Source organism: Eurypyga helias, unplaced genomic scaffold, assembly GCF_000690775.1.
Source record: "Eurypyga helias isolate BGI_N326 unplaced genomic scaffold, ASM69077v1 scaffold39891, whole genome shotgun sequence".
Taxonomy (NCBI): Eukaryota; Metazoa; Chordata; class Aves; order Eurypygiformes; family Eurypygidae; genus Eurypyga; species Eurypyga helias.
Genome location: NW_010229592.1, coordinates 1 through 16,795, shown reverse-complemented (window position 1 = coordinate 16,795; position 16,795 = coordinate 1). Strand labels below are relative to the sequence as shown.

The window sequence follows — 16,795 nt, the reverse complement described above, 5'->3', positions numbered from 1 at the left end:
CCATTCTATGATTCTATGAACTGAAGCATAATTTGTGTGTGATTCCTTTAAATGGACTTCTGGATCTGACCTGAAATACTGATGTTGATGCGCACCAAAGGCGGGAGCTGGAGTCAGAGATCTCTCTCTGGAAAGCAGTACAAATTGTCCTGATGATCTGAAAGAGTACAAGATGGAGAAGTTGTGAGGGGTGCAGCCTTATTGCTTTTCTAAGTAACTCTTGCTTCCTTATTCTTTATTGATGAGATAAAGGCAAACAATTGTGCAGCTATATCAAGCTGGGCCTTCTCGAGTTACTGTCTTTAAGACCAGCGTTTTTCCTTTGCCTTTTTCTCGCTTGAGCTATGCATGAGATCCAGTTTGTAGGGTGGAGGACTCTGGCCATGGGAAAAAAAAAATGGTGTGACAACAGAGGTTCTGTAATTGGAATTGGGTATCTCTCGTAGACTGTTTTTCTGCCTGTGCTCACATACCATAAGGAGAAGGCACCAGTTCTGCAGGAGCTTCTGGTGGCCCTAGTTTGGTTGTCTCATGTTTGTTGGTGCGGTGGAAGGCACCACCAATGCCTCTCCCCTCCACCCTTTTTGTTGGAGAGAAGAGCAGGTCCTACTGTTTCACTTGACATACTCTCTTGTCTTTGGGGTGAGGTAGTAATATGAGGTCAGTCTTTCCTGTTCCATGCCTGCTTCATTGTATCCTAGTGACTGAAGTGAAGTACATTTCACAAATAAAGAAACTTCTTTCGTAACTTCACCATTATTGATTTTAGTTCAATTATGGATGATGCTTTTATTGCATCGCTGCCCCATACAAATTTTGTCATGGATTAAAAGGTTAAATAATGACCCAAGCACTGTAATGTACAGCAGGCAGTTGAGGGTGGGGGAACAGAGCAAGCAGATGAGCTGGAGATCAGCCAGGGAACACGTCCTACTGGCTCTCCTTGTGGGACTGCAGCAGAACTCTGGAGTGACGCCATCGTGAGAAGTATTAGAATGTGTAGTTATGCACAAGCTGAGTGTTTACTGCCAAATAAAGATTATGCGCACGCCTAAACTATGAGGAATGTGATGTGTGGGTACCCCAGAAAAATAACCATACTTCCAAAATGAGAATGTGGGTTTAGGAAAAAAGTTATTTCCTCCTTTCAGATGCTAAAGCATCAGTAGTACTTGCAAATTTAACAGTAAAGGTTAGAGTGGACTACTGCAGTAGTGTTGCTGAGAAAAATACTTTAAACCTGGCTTTAAAGGATTTACAGGTGGTTTGTTTAGGTCTTGCATTGATGCAAGAGGTCAGTTGACAATCACTGTATAGTCTCTGACTGACTTGTCAGCCTGAGGATTCAGAGTGTGTCGCTGGAGGACACAGTGTTAGAAAATGAGATTCTTGATCCTCTGCTCAAGCATCTCTGTAAACTTTCCTTTCTGCTTTTGGCTAAAGATGGGATGAAGACGGAATTGGTCACTACCAGGTGTTTGTACATCTCTGCCAAACTTTCCACAGAAGTATCCATTACAGCCAGAAAAATACTAAACACTCTGGTAGTGGGCATTATAGAAACTTGTGGTGTATAGGAAAAGTATGTGCCTATCGGACTGTACGTTTAGTTCTTCTTATCAGTATATAGTGGAATAATATTCCCTGGTCATTGCCATGCTGTTTGAAGCAAAATATGCTTTTCTTTAAAGTACTGCACTGCTGTCTCTTCAGAGAGCTTATCTGTAAGTGTCCAGAATAAAATCCCAAGACTGGAAAACCATCTTTCAGCAGTAAGCAGCAATATTCTATCAGGCTACCTCTGTGCATCTCTAGCTGTAACCACATTGCTGATAACTATTGTTTTATTGCCAAAGCCTCTCGGAAGATGGTGTATCCTGAGATGTCTCTCCAGAATACTGATAACTTGGGGTTCATCTGCAGAGAGCACACAAATGAGAAATATGAAGTATGTGCTTTGTGTTGTCAGGATGTATTATTTGGGATTTATCCAAGCTAGGCTTATGAGTGCTATGTGTGGACTAGCGAAAGATGCACTTAAAGGTGCTTTCCAAAGAGACAAACAATGGTAGTTAAAGCTTGTGTTGTTCTGTTTCAGTACATGTCAGATCATAGCTACCCTGAGGATATGGAGCCTGGAGGAACCAGAGATTAGATGAGTGACCTTTGCTGGGTGGCTGGCCAACACGTGGCAAGCCAGGGTGTGAAGAGCCTGGCAGTGATAGAAAGTTAAGTAAGGTGGTAAAGAATATGATCAGAAAGGCAATATACAACCGATTTACTAAATTTTATTGTCATCGCCTTTAATGGGAGTGTGACAAAATGCAAAGTGGTGTATTTCTTCTCACTAACAGTTCTTGTTACTGTGACTAGCTTCTCTAAGAGGGCTATCCACAAATGTGAACTGAATTTCACTTGGATTTCTTCTTTCATTTGAATTTTACTACTTTCCTATGGAAAGAACATTGTAATATGCTGTGATTTTTTTTGTTATGAAAGACAAAGTGTCTTATGAAGAGTGACCTAAATGACTGTTCATCCTTCTTTGATTTTTTTTTTTTGAACTAATGTAATTATAATACAAAGACAAAATCCATTCTCCAGTGTCTGTTTTCTCAGTCTTCTATGGAACAGACCTTTAATTCCAAAATCAGCTAATGTTAAAATAAATGAGTAGTAGTGCTTGCTTTAAGTCAGAATTTCTTCTCAACTTATGTTAACTATATAGGCACAGAGGGGAAACATAGAAACAACTTAAAACTTTGTGAAGTCATTTTAGCAGTCTTCCTTTTGGGGCAGAGACCATGTTTCCTGACTTGTGTGTGGCTATGGCCATGACTTTTTCTGAGGTTTGTGTGTTATTTGATTATACTGTTTATTTTGCTTGTCATTCTCAGCCAGAAAGTTATGTCTTTGATTTCTTTTCTATGACAAATGTAATGAAGCAAAAACTTTTGCATAAGTTGATTTAAGTGTTAATGACAGGTGTTTATTTCAGCCTGGCTTGTACCATCTTATCACGAGTTAGAAAAAGGGATGTGCCAACTGGTCTGCTTTGATAGCAATATTGGCTCTGAGCAGTGTTATATCATGCCTTACATCTATTTTTGCCTTTCTAATGAATGGCAGTAAGACTAGTACTATATGTAATGTAGGAGGAAAGTGATGAATGTGGATTTTTTTTTTTTTTTTATCCCTCTCTGTCAGGCTATAGCCTTCTGTAGTAGGAGGGGTGAGGAATCTGGTTTAAGGAAGTCACTCATGCTGTTTGTTCGTTCTGTTTTAGGATTGGGTTGTAGTCAGGTTTTTCTTTTGCTTTTAGCATGCTGGCCTTTTCAAAGGTCTGTTGCCATGAGCGTTGTAGAAATTCACCTGTATATTTTATTCAGTCTATTTGTTGTCTGCAGAATAAAAATCTTTGTGTATTGTCTGTGTTTATTACTTGCTCAATGTCAGTTTTGCTTGGGCAGCTATGGAAGTGGTTGCAGACTATTGGTACTGTATTAGAGATATTGGTTACATGACTATTTATGTGTTCTGGGTGGTCTAAAGTGAGTGTATTGGGGGGAGGGAAAAGTTACAGGTCTAAACCACAGCTGTGAACAGTCATCTGCTAACACGTTACTAACAACTTTTGGAAATGAGATGATGAGAACTTCCTTCAAAATTACTGCTGTTTTGGGACTATTTCAAAGGAGCAAAGGGGATATGAACAGGGAAGAGGATGAAGAACTTAGTAGTTCTGCAGATAAGGAGCTGTAGAGGTAGAGGTCTATATGGTTGCATTTCAAGCCATAGCTTCATTCAGGAGTAAGCAGGGAAAGCAGTAGTGCAGAGCACTCAGCCTGGGTTCAGGCTTCTTTGAGGAAACACATGGAGAAATATCTGTTACAGCAGTTTGCTTTGCACTGACCTACAGTACTGGGTGAAGGAAGAAATACTTGTACTTCAGCCTTTTTGCTGCCAAAGTGTTTAGGAAACTGTAACCGTTCATGTGCAAACTCACTGGAATAAGGAAGACTTTGTACTTGCTTCTTGATATGACCCATCTGTTGAACATCAGCCTGATTCTGGTTAAAATGTGTTCAGAAAAATAAAATACACAATCCAAGCTCTGCTTCTTAGGGGGCAATGGCAGTGCAAGCAGACTGTGCTGACTGTCAGATCTAAATCACAGCATATGTGGTTTACCATATGAGAGGTATAACCGAAGCTAGTGCAAACCATCTCCCAAGACAAATCCTTAACTGCATTATGTCCTACAAAGAAACTTAGCATGATTTTCACATTTTTCCTGCCAACTGGTTGGGGTAGCCGTACTCTGAGTTTTTGGCACTGTAGATGCCTGAAGTTGAACTGGCCAGGTATCTAGTTTGTCACAACTGGGTGTAAAATTTGTTGTTGCAAGATGCTGCAATGTAGGAGCTCGTTGCTAATTTCTGTCAACAGTTGTAAATACTTAGCATAAATGCTAAATTCAAGCTGGTGTTCTTGCTATTGACTGCTTTTTTCCTATTGTAACGTGTAACTGTGTGCTTACATAAGCAATGTGTATGATACCCAAAATGCATCTCAGCACGGGTAATGGCAGTTTTAAGTTTTGTTCGAATACCTATTCTGATTTTCTGGCAGACTAATCCTCATAGCTACAGAAGCAGAAAAATGCCCTGTGGGTTTCTTGCAGAGGACTCTAGAAGCACATTTTGTTGTTGTTCCTCGTGTTGATTCAGAAATATTGTACATAATTGCTTTTATCTCTTTTTGAATGCAAAGATTTTCTTAATTGCGTTTTCTTATTGTACTGCAGAACATTTTTTGCTGTAGTCTTCTACCTTTTTAAAAGGAAAAAAGCAACCAGAATTTGTATGACTGAAAACCAAACATAATTGGTTTTCCTTGTCATTGTTTCTTTCCCAGGGAGTGCTGTCCAATATTTCCTCCATCACTGACCTGGGAGGCTTTGATCCAGTTTGGCTCTTCCTGGTGGTAGGAGGAGTTATGTTCATTTTGGGATTTGCAGGATGCATTGGAGCTTTGCGAGAAAATACCTTTCTCCTCAAATTTGTAAGTAGCCTTTGCAACTGTGGTATTCATCAGTTACATAGCATAAGTCATGTTCTCTGTTCCTGCTTAACTGTGTAAAGATTTGAACGTGTCTTTTGGTGAGACATTGGAGTGTGTTATCTGATGTGAGAGTACTGTTCTCTGAATCGCTTTTGCTTAACTGTTAACGCTTTCCAGGTCTTTAGTCTCTGGTGCTTACTGCTGGGGTTTTTAAAGGTTTGAACTGTTGATGGTAAGAATCATAACATGGAACTACTGCTTTTCATGTAGGTATAGCCTAACCTTTTGCTTTCTTGTCACAAAAAGAGGATTTCTGCTAAGAATCTGCATGTTGAACTTTGAGTCCATAACAAGCTGCCTATGAGGAATGTAGACACGACTGAACGCGACCTGTTTGATTTCTGCTGTGCAAGTGCCCCTCGTGGTACAGAGGAGATAGGATGGTTATGAGGGGTTGCTTGCTGGTATCCTCAGCTCTGTACTGTTTAGGTAATTTGAAGAGGCTTTGTTGATTCCTGTCAGTGCTGGGGCATGAGAGGGAGAAAGGGAGGAGCATGTGCCCAGAATAGGTGAAGAAAATAGCAGTTTTCGTCTTGAACTCTGGGCTGGACTGGTAGTTGGGTGAGGAGCTGCTGATACACAAACATGCCTCAGTATTCAAAACTCCTTAGGCTAAGTAGCCTGGTTCTGTTTTTTGAAAGCCCTCCTCCTGTGAGCTTAGAAGATGAAGCTAACAGTATGCTGCTCCAATTTAGATAAAATTAAGATTTGTAATGAAAATTCAACATTCTTTCCTCTACCACTCCAACTTCCAGAGGTGGGCACAGCCTGGGCAATAGTTGTGTCTTTATAATCATTAACTGTTAATATATATGTGAAAAAGATTCCAGTGAAACAACTGCCTTCAAGTGATTTTGGCTCCCTCAGACATGTTGGATAAGGGGAGGAGGCAGTTAGGAGTTGCAGTTCTTGAGACATTTATAAATGGGATAGTTCTAGATTGCTTTTGTCTTCTTTAAAAAGAAAGGGGGGGGAGGGGGGGGAGCTATTAGAACACTTCTTTTCTCCTCTTCCTTGCATCTCTTAGCTTGCCTAAAATGAACTCATCTGCTGTACCCAGAAATAGCTTCCTATACAGCAGCTGCAGGAGAAATTAAAAATGCATCTGAACAAACACAGAGAGCATATTAAAATGAAACTCAAAGGCACAGTTGCAAAAGGGATGAACTTCCAGTATACGAGGACCCCTGTGTGTTTTAAAACAGCGTAGATTTGGTGGAGATGCTTAGAGAAAGTGGCAGATCATTAGTAATGCCTTTGGCATCCATTGCATTTACATTAATCATAGCAGCCTCATTTGGTTTTAATGTGGATGTGAGTCATTCCATAGACATTCCACTCTGACTTAGTCATTAATTAATTTCTGCTGTTACCAATTTTTGCTTTGTCTGCTTAGGCAAAGCTTTACCAATGAGCGTGTCTAAAGAAAAAGTCACTTAGAAAGCATTTCAATGACACTGTTGGTGGTTTATGCCTTTGAAAATGTAAGTGCCTATGTAGAAATTTGAGATGAATTTTGAGAAGGCCCTGCAGGCAGTAAAGAGCCACCTCTGTTGAAATTTACAGTGAATTCTCCTGGATCTCTTTGAAAAATCCGGTGAAAAGTCCGAAGTTTGAATTTGTTGGCATTTTTATTATTTGTTAGAATAGAATTAAGATTCTTGTACTGCAACCCCAATTAAAAATGGTGGACTTTAAATTAAAAATTTCCTGTATGCTGGAATAGCTTGAACTTGCACTGAAACAGATACAGCCCTAACACTGGACATGATTGCGAGCCTTGAAAAATAAGGTTTTAGACATAAAACAAAATAATTTTAACTTCTTTTTTTTGTAGTTTTCTGTGTTTCTTGGAATTATTTTCTTCTTGGAGCTCACTGCTGGTGTTCTAGCATTTGTTTTCAAAGACTGGATAAAGGACCAGCTGTATTTCTTTATAAACAACAACATCAGAGCATACCGAGATGACATTGATTTGCAAAACCTCATAGACTTCACACAGGAATATGTAAGTTGGACTGTGTTTATTTATTTGTGTAAAGCTTACTTTAAAGAAATACCTGCTCTATTTTTTACTTCTCATTTTTGTTTGGTTTCTTCAAAGAACAACAGAAATATTCTAGCAGATGATACGTTTGAATATGTATATATGTGTTTTTCTCTTTACAGAACTTCTACAAACACACAGCTCCTGTGAAAAGTGACTGACTTGTTGATGTGTATGACTAAAACAAAGCAAGGTGGAGAATTGGGTTAGGGTGACTTATTCTTGAGACTTAGAGACAGTGTGTCAAATCCACAAGTTAACAGTCACTGTCTTGTGTTTGGTTTTTTGGAGCATATTCCATATTGTAGGGTTCTTGAGGGAAGGGATGTTCAAAATATTTTATTGTAGGAGCTATCACATCTGTTTTAAAAAAAACAATCCTTTTCTGAGTAATTTTGTGCTGAGATGAATGTTGGTGTGGCTTTAGCAACATTAGAGGTGCTACACCACACCGCAGAGCGGTAGAGATGTTTAGCTGATCTGAGTGAAACTGCAATGTTATTTCTTTTTACGTAGCCTTTATGCAATTAGCCTAACAAAGTGGGCAACTGATAAAGTTCTCATAGGAAATCTTTAAATGGCTCTATATCTGCATATCGGAGAGAAGGGTGAAGACAGAGATGCACACACTTATGTGGGTTAAGGTCTGTAATTTATCTGTTTACGTAGAGTCTTGCACTGACTTTTGCACACAAGTTACTTTGCCAGTAGCTTCTTGCTCCAGGACTCAATTCTGGCCTGTGTTGATGAACTCCTCTTTGAACTTGGTCCCGCGTAGCTAACATGGTTAACTGTTGGTGGAAATCATACTTACTAATTTTTGTACGTTCTGCAATTAAAATTCTTTCAGTGTTTGATTTGCTTCTATATGCCCTGGGGGGAAAAAAATGACTGGTGAGTAAGTAACAGGATGTGGATCCTTGCACCAGTTTGAATCTTGTCTGCTTGGGATAAGGACAACAGACTGAAAGCAGTGGTCCACTTGTGTGCAACCAAAAGGCTGCACTCCAGTTTTGCAGGCACTACGTAAAACTCGCTCTCCAAATTGGATTAGCAATCCTAGCAGGTTAGTCAGGGACAGCATGAGTCTGGAGAACAAGCTACTTTTTCAGCTAGTAGAGATAATGCTTGAAGACAAGATGTTTTGGTATCGCAGAGGGAACTCTGCTACATCTAGAAAGAAAGAATTGCCATTCTAACACTTTTAAAAATATGGTTTGTTTGGGTTTTTTAATTTTTTTTTTTGAAGTTGACATAGATGAGTTCATTGGACTAGCTCCTCAAATAATGTAAACCATCAGTGCTCCACCAGTCTCCAGTCTGTTCTTTGTTCAACGAGTTTTACCAATTCTCTGTGTATTCAGCGTGTTTTGCTGGTGACTAAGCCTGCCACGTGGAGTATTTACTTTCTGAAGGATTCTGCCCGTCTTCAGTAAAGATGTTATTTGTGCAATGTGTGATGCTCAGTGTGTTTGTCCTGTCTGACGTACAGGCAGGTGAAGATTCCCCCAGGCCGGTTAGGAGCAGTTATACCAGTGTAGCCCTTGGAGCTGATTAATTTTGTTGAGAACCCAGGGCACATTAGACAGGGCAGAATATGACACTCTTGGTTGTACTATCCCTGGGGCCTGAACTTGTAGGCCTCTGCAACTCTGTGGTCTTGTGTAGGCTTACTGGCTCACGTCATGGGTTTCTCACCAGAGAGCAGCGTGTGAACATTGCTTTAATCACATGATAATTATAGAACTATTTAAAGGTTTGGGATGGTCTTGTTCTTAAAACAAACAAACAAACAAAAACCCCAAACACCACAAACAAACCCAAAAAACAAGCCAGCTTCAGTGAAATCAGAAGGAATCCCAGATTTTGTTTTGAAAGCTAGAGGGAAACTGGCAGTGATGATGCATGTTACTAATGCTGAGATTTGATTGTTCTGAAAGTCAAGCAGCTCTCCTTTATTTGTTCTAGTGGCAGTGCTGTGGGGCTTTCGGAGCTGATGACTGGAACCTTAATATTTACTTCAACTGCACAGACTCCAACGCAAGTCGAGAGCGCTGTGGTGTGCCGTTCTCTTGCTGCACTAAAGACCCTGCCGTAAGTGACAGTGGGGAGGGTAGGATGGGTCTGCTGTTCCAATTTTAAATCACTCTCTAAGTGTTTGGTTTTGGTTTGGTGGGTTTTTTTCCTTTCCTGGAAGTCATGCATGATCATTACCTTCCCACCAACCTGTATTTTCTTTGTACTTAGGGGTCAGCTTAACCACTGTTTTGTCTGAAGTCAGCAAAAATCCTGAGCTTAACTGAAGTCTTCATTGTTTTCTGCTTTTCATTAGAATGAGAGAACCATGGGCTTGGCTGAACATACATATTAATTTTAGCATGTATAAAAAGCAGAAGCCCTTAACGTGTTGAAGGATATGAGCTTTAAATTGAATATCATCAGGATAATTTATTCACTGACCTAACGAACAGCAACTCTAAGATCAGACACTCTAAACCAGGTATTACTCATTATTTAATGCAGTGTCCAGAGCCTGCAGCCAGTTTGACCCAGTTTGTGCTAGATGTGGTCATGAATGACAGTCTCTGCCCTGAAGAACTGACGTATGTTTGCATTAGAACCTTGAGTCGGGAATGGACTTCTTTACAGGCCTTTTTTTTTCCCTTCAAAATTACTGCTTGTCTTACAGTCACCTGAGATCAGACTTGAAAGGTCAGCAATTGGTTGAGGGAACAGCTTTTTGGTAAATTTTGATGTCTTTTTAAATAGAGTTCTGGATCATCAAGCAGAAAATGTTGGAGCCATGCATTACTAGTGCAGACGTGATCAAGAAAGAATGAAGGGTAAATTGTAGGGAAGCAGTTCACTGACAGCGAAAGGCTTGGAAGAGGGATGGGTGTGAGCATGGCAACTGCTGTGTGGCTAACACTGCATACATTTGATTTTCATATAGCTTAAAAGAAGCAGCCTGTGAGTGCTTTTATTATCTAGTAGTTCAGCTGTGGCTTTTTCTCCACCTGAAGTGACTTACAGTTCCTTGAACATACGACTCTGTAGCACTGGCTAACGTTAGGCATGTTCCCAACAGGCACTCCAGGTGCTTCCTGCCTTGCCTAATGCAAGGCAGTCGCTGCTCCTGGCATCCAGTCGCTACTGCTCTCTCCCTCTCCTGATAAGGCACTGCCACTTGCACAAGCTGCATGCTGGTTCCTCTGCAGTGAAGATGTCTTCACAGTGGTTTGAATCTTTCTTACAAACATTGCTGAAAATGTTTTAATGAAATGGGAAACCAGAATTGCAAGTAGGTTATCCTCAAGCATTACATTATGCTTAGGATTCCCTGCTGTTGTCTGCCTATCTGCCTACCCACACAGAGAGGTCATCACAACCCAGTTTTAAAAATATAGTTGTTATAAAACTGAACCAGTGACAGCAGTACAAGGTAATCCTATAAATACATAATCCATGCTAAAATTATCTCTCTCTGTGTATATGGTTATGCACTTTCTTAGGGGATGATGAGGCAACCAGACATTTAAAAGTAAGTCTCATTCATTGTAGGGAAGCAATACACTTAATTGCTTTCAAAAATAAAGACTAAAAATAGTATTATTTCTAAAAATGTTAGAAGCCATGCATGTAATGGATATAATTGTAGCCAAGCTGTGACTGGTTTGATTGCCGTGATAAACAGTTTTATTCTGTGGGAAAGCAACTTTGTCCCTGTTGGAATTAGGGTGTAGTGTTGGGCTGATGCAAAAAGTTACATGGATGCTTTTATTGAACACGAGTTGCTTTAAGTTTAGGTTGAATTAGGAAGTGGTAAATCTAAGGTAGGCCAAAATAAGTCTCCTTTAAAATTAATTTGGACTCCTGGAGTTCACTTTGTCATTTACCAGGTTGAAATGTTCCAAATTTCTGTACAGGCATGGCCTAGAAAAGTAGATTTATTTCCATTTCATTCTTTGTGCTTTCTTTCGGTTAACAAATTCCAAGGCTAAAGGCAGAAGACACTGATGATAGAGCAAGCAGACATTCTGTACAAAGAAGAAAGCTTAAAATCCCTCTGCTGGAACCTTACCTACTTTTGCAGTCTCAAAGCGCATGGTGCTGTTACATTTTGAGGTCCTGGAACAGAAGGATTCATAGCATTGAAAGGTGCAAATTGCTCAAATGTTAAAGGTCCACTGAGGGAATCCAACTTAGGTAACTGACAGGATGTGACCTGTTGATGCAATTCCTGCAAAGTGAGGAAACACTTAAAGGAGCTGCAAATGCTGATAGGAGGAGATACCTCTTTCTGTATGGCTGCTATTTAAAATCTCTCTGTTGGCTGCCTTTCACACTTCTCACAGTTTGGTTAAATTGTGGAGTTCAGTACACCTAGTCAAGGTTGGCTGATCAGCTCACTTCCTTGAGTATTTCCTCCTGCTCACTGTTGACGATATGAGCCAGTAACTTAATATTTTGCTGCCATTGTGGCTGGCATCAAAAGTAGCAGATTAATTTTAGTGCCCTGAAGTAACTTTGTGTACAGAGTAAATGCAGCTTCAGCTTCCAATGGGTAGTACTTGTTCACTACAAAAAGTCTACTATAACCTGTTTTTTGGGAGTACTAACTGGTGCTTTGGGAGTACTAAGACAGAGGCTGTAGGGGGAAAAAACCCTGCCCCTCCCATTGGTATCAAGTTCCTATAAGAAAGAATAGGTAGTAAGAGCAGATCAGCTCAGATCTTCCTTTTCCTCCCTAGCTTTTGGAAAGGAACCAGGTTCTGCGTATGTTTCTAACAGGCATTCTTGGCAAGAACTTGCAGCTTCTGCAACAGAACCACCTATTCTCACCTTTTTATGCTGCACAGACTGAACCCTGAAAATGTTAACAGTAGTCTTGGCATTTTTTTCAGAGTAGGCAAATGCTCACTGATCCTTTGCCTTCTGAATGCTTGCATCTGGAACACGGAGTTCACTCGGGTGGAGGGCCAGTTTTCCCAGCTTGCTGACCTGAGAGCTTAAAATATTTTCTTGACCATGTGCTTTTGTTTGTTGCAAATACTGAAGAGCACTGAATGGAACAGGAAGGGGTTTCTAAAAAGCAGTATGATAACCAAAATTAGGGTGGTTGCCTTATTACATATAGGACCAGCTCTAGGGGGCTGGGAGAGGGTGTTTGGGAGACATTCCACTGATTGCCTGTCTTCTGTGTGCCTCTCTCTCCTAGGAAGATGTTATTAATACTCAGTGTGGCTACGATGCAAGGCAAAAACCAGTAAGCTTTTTAAATTTTTTTAAATGTGATATCTGAAGGATCTGAATCCCTCCTGCAAGAGCAGGTTATTCTACAGATGGGATAGTTGAATGTAATTATCTCCGTTTTCTTCCCTCTTCTCCATGGCAGGAAGTTGATCAGCAGATTGTTATCTACACGAAAGGCTGTGTCCCTCAGTTTGAGAAATGGTTGCAGGACAATCTCACCATAGTTGCTGGTATATTCATTGGGATAGCATTACTGCAGGTAAGCATCACCTTCCCTGTAATGAGGCTTTATTTGTGTTTAAGGGTATTTAATTTTTATCTGTAGCGATGCATGTTTTTCTTTTCAACTGCCAGTGGGTCAAAACTAACACTCTGTGTTAGATAAAAATTAGGTAGAGATTTTTAAACCCGTACGTACCTACTGTGCCTGATGCTGCTTAAATGAGAAGTGAAAAGCCTTTCCAGTTGTTTTTGTGAAGCAAGTCTAGGACTGTTTAATTTCCTGGAACCTGGTAGCACTATAAAATTACTAGGATTATAGGAGTTTCCCAATACTCTTATTCCAACACTTAGGATTAATATGATTTCTAACTTTCTGTAGCTTGTTTTCATATCAAAGTTCTGTATAACCTAAGGAGTTTGCCTGTGTGAAGAGAGTTGTCCAATGCCCCAAATGAATAAACTGTTGTCTCTTCCAGATATTTGGGATATGCTTAGCCCAGAATTTGGTTAGTGACATTGAGGCTGTCAGAGCCAGCTGGTAAAACTGCTGAAGTAACCACAACAAGACACTGGACAACCGAAACCCTCCGAAACCTCCAGTGTGTCGCTTCGACACCAAGCTGTATGGACATGGGTGACAGGGAAGCCTTCTCTCCCAAGTAGTCTCAAGTCTAAGTTCCTGATATTGCAGTGAACTCGTGTTTCTTTGGGTTGGGGGAGAGAAGAGTGGGCTATTTAAAACCTGCTGCTCACTGACAAGTGTGTTGTGTTGTGTTTTTTTTTTTTTTTTCTTTTAAACCACCAGTTTGAAAGCTGTTGAGCCGTGAATCTCTACTGTATTCTTGATCCTGAGTAACAAGTGGACACTTTTTTAAATTGGTGTATTCAGTGGCACAGAGTTGCATTGTTGTAGTCTGTGGATATGCTGTTTATTCTTCGTGTTATGAGCTCTTCGATAGCTGCCAAATATTCCTGAGATGGTCTCTCTCCTCACCACTCTGTAAAGGAACAATCTTCTTGTTTTCCAAGCTACACATAGCTACAAGCCTAAACCCATCAAGCAGGAAGCAACTTTCTATGCATCTATTGTACAGTAAAAGAAAGTGTTTTTAAAACAAGGGAAAATTTTTTTTTATGCAAGCTTCCAACCATCTCCCTGTAGTACTTTGAGGTTGGAATTAGCAAGCTCACAGGGAGAATTGCCTAATTTTATCGACATCTTTCTTCCTTCTCCACCCTTGTATGAAGGGAAAGGAGTTTTATATTTGGCAAACAAGGGTTGTAGAGCCTTTGGTTGCTGCCATACCTTAGGACATCGGTCTCTTAAGGCAAGGATGGTCTTTAACTGTATAAATGTATGAAAGCAGTGTGGATGTTGGGTCCAAGTGAATATTATTATTCAAAGAATGAATTATATATTAACTTAAAAAAATCAAAACATATGTATCTGATATGGCTAAATCTTTTGTTTCTCTGGAATTTAGTGAGCCTAATGTATTTGGGGATCTCACTAATTTTAGTGCTTTGATATACTTGTGCAAAACTTCTTTTAAGATAATTCCTTGGTCTGTTCCTAGCTGAGGCTTTGGTCTTTCTTTTTTCTCTTTTTCTTTAATTCTTTTTACTTGCATGAGCTGTGGAGTAAGAATCTGTGATGCTCCAGTGCTTTAAATCTGTGCATATGTTTTAATACAGTCTAATCCAAACTTATTTATTGGTAAATGCATGTGATTATGGAAAGATCATATTCCATTCCCTTGGAAGTTGGAGAGACCAGCTGTTGCCAGAATAAGTGCTTACCTCCAGTGAAAAAATCCTTCCTATGGAGATGTGTCTCCCTTTTTGTTGCTCTAAATGCAACAAAAAAACTTGAAGCAGTGGAATACAAGTTTTAAAATAGAAGCACGTGTTAGGATCAGCCAAGACAGACTCTTTTTGAACTGGACAAGAGAGAGTAGAATTTGGAATAAAGCACAAATAGTGGAAGAAGAATTAGATCAGAATCCATCCAGCTTAGAGTTTTTGATTCGTTCTTCTTCACTAATAATAGTGAAATTACACACCTGACCACGGCTTGGGTAGTTTATTGCACTTTGTATAAATTTAGCTTGTTGTATGACCCTCCTCAGTATCTGCAGAACCAGTTCTGAAAGCTGTGAGCTCTCAGCTCCTGCTTTGGTCAGACAAAACATGAGTAGCACTTCTTTGTACGAGCTTAGCATCTTCCTCAGATGAGTTTCCTAACATGAAGTATGTGGAGTAGAAGCAATGAATGCTTTCAAAGCTTCCCTGTTCTGGGGGATGGTTAGAAGGCTGCAGATGACCTATTAAGGTCCTTTCTGGTCCCGTGACTCTTAAACATGTGAGTGTGTGTACCCTTGCACATCTTTCCTTTCTGTGCTTTAGTCAGCTGTGGGTTTTTTTGGCCCTCTGAAGGCTGGTGGTAGGCACACCGGTGCTCCACAGATGCCTCAGGCAAGTCCTGTTGTCCTCCTGTCTTTCAGCATTACTTCATCCTCCTCTGGTTAACTCCCACTGACTGGCTCTGAATCAGGCAGCCTTCATATCCTTTGGTATCTGCTGTTAAAGGCCAGCCATGACTCAGTAATTTTTTTTTTTTAAAGCCTTTTAAAGCAATTATAATTCACTGTCATTAATAAAGTTGGTTCCACCTCACCAGAGTGTTATGTTTTTCTTAGCCACTCCTCAACTTGGAGTTACTGGTGGTTGTTTCCCTCCAATGGGACACACCGTTTCGCTTGATAGCAGCAGGACAGGCAGATCATCAGCACTAGTGTTGCTACACTGAGACAAAACGGTGCAGGGAGAGATCAGGGAAGTGTGGTTGAGGAAGTAACCCTTCACCCAAGAGCCGTAATTGCCACCCAGCACTTTGGTTTAGAGAAAAAATTAAAAAAAAAAGAAAAAAAACCTCTGTTACAGAAATGTTCCTTGTTGCCACTGATCTTGAATACTGCTGTTGCTGCTGTGGGCTTCACTCTTCTACTTGAATTTCTGCAGTTGTACTGTATTGGCCTTCTGTCTTGTCACGCTGTTCTCTGAATTCCAGCCTGCTGGATGTGCTGTTGGCAATGTCAGACTGCTAGGAAGGTAAATGCTCAGAGGTGAGCAAATCTTGTTCTCACTGCTTGCATGTGTACACACTAGTGTGCAACATTTCTGCCGAGTCCTGGAGTAACTCACTATTCTGATAAAAACCACTAAACTTATTTTTCTAAAGCTCGCCTTTATTGCTGCAGATGCTGATCCTCCAGCCTTCCCCACTCCCAAGAGATGCTCTTATTTTCCTCATTTTGCAGTTGTTTGATGGGTGTATACTGAATGTTCAGGGTTAGCTGTTTGTATTGCACATGTAAATCCCACATTTTTTGTCTACAGATCCCGTAAGATGTCCTAGAAATGCCCCATCAGCAGCTACTCAGCAGCTTAGGTGTCCAGTTTGGAAAGCCTGAGGGAGGCCTTGGAAATCAACCTATTATTGTCAAAGCCTGCCAAATGCGGGCAAGATTTCTTCCAGAAAACCTAGTGAAAGCTTCAGGTGAGGTGCAGCTAGAGCACGACTGCGGGCTACGTGGGCTCGTTTTCCTAAGCAATAAGGTACGGTAGGTGGTACGACGCCTTGACCGTGCCTGGGCCGGCCTGGCGTGGTGGCGGTAGGGTAGGCCTGAGTTCAGATGTCAGTCTGATTGGCGTGCAGTAGCTGTTCAGAAGTTTGTTCTTTTGGTCCTTGGGGAATGTGAAACAGCTCTGTTTGGGCAATCTGTAGGGGTCGGTGGTGTTGCTTAACAAGGTCTGCTGCAGTGGTAGGCCTGGCTTTAAAGCCTTTTCCAAATTCCCCACTGAGCCCTGCCGGAAGGCATCACAGTCCTTTCTCCTCTGCTTCCCGAGCACTCTCCATATTCACAGGCCTTACCGATGTCTCTTTTTCTTTTGGTTTTTTTGTTTTTTTTTTTTTTTAGTGGAGAAACGTTTGATCTGTGTCTGTTTCAGTAGCAGTAGGATCTTTGTCTCCTTGCTTCAAAATCCCTGATTTCGTTTGTGCCCCTCAGTTGGAAGCTGCAGAGATGCTTGCTCCAGCCTACTCTGTCCTGGAAGCCGCCCTCTCTCCCCTTCGAGAGAGACGGATCG

General features: G+C 40.7%; 1 protein-coding gene across 1 annotated transcript; it reads left to right on the top strand.

Annotated features, from left to right (window-relative positions):
• The first annotated feature begins 1,867 nt into the window (after nucleotides 1–1,867).
• LOC104504788 (tetraspanin-5) lies at nucleotides 1,868–13,624 on the top strand. The gene is made up of 7 exons (XM_010160467.1): nucleotides 1,868–1,948; nucleotides 4,918–5,064; nucleotides 6,962–7,132; nucleotides 9,140–9,265; nucleotides 12,390–12,437; nucleotides 12,567–12,683; nucleotides 13,123–13,624. Exons 1-7 carry the CDS (start codon nucleotides 1,868–1,870, stop codon nucleotides 13,186–13,188), a joined length of 756 nt encoding a protein of 251 aa, XP_010158769.1. The 3' UTR covers nucleotides 13,189–13,624.
• Nucleotides 13,625–16,795: the final 3,171 nt, after the last annotated feature.

What these genes read in the sequence shown, in the direction of transcription:
- LOC104504788 (XM_010160467.1), top strand. Translation starts at nt 1,868, where the DNA reads ATGGTGTATCCTGAGATGTCTCTCCAGAATACTGATAACTTGGGGTTC. An exon ending in ACGATGCAAGGCAAAAACCA is followed by an intron (nt 12,438 to 12,566) that starts GTAAGCTTTTTA and finishes TCTCCATGGCAG; the next exon opens with GAAGTTGATCAGCAGATTGT. An exon ending in TTGGGATAGCATTACTGCAG is followed by an intron (nt 12,684 to 13,122) that starts GTAAGCATCACC and finishes TGTCTCTTCCAG; the next exon opens with ATATTTGGGATATGCTTAGC.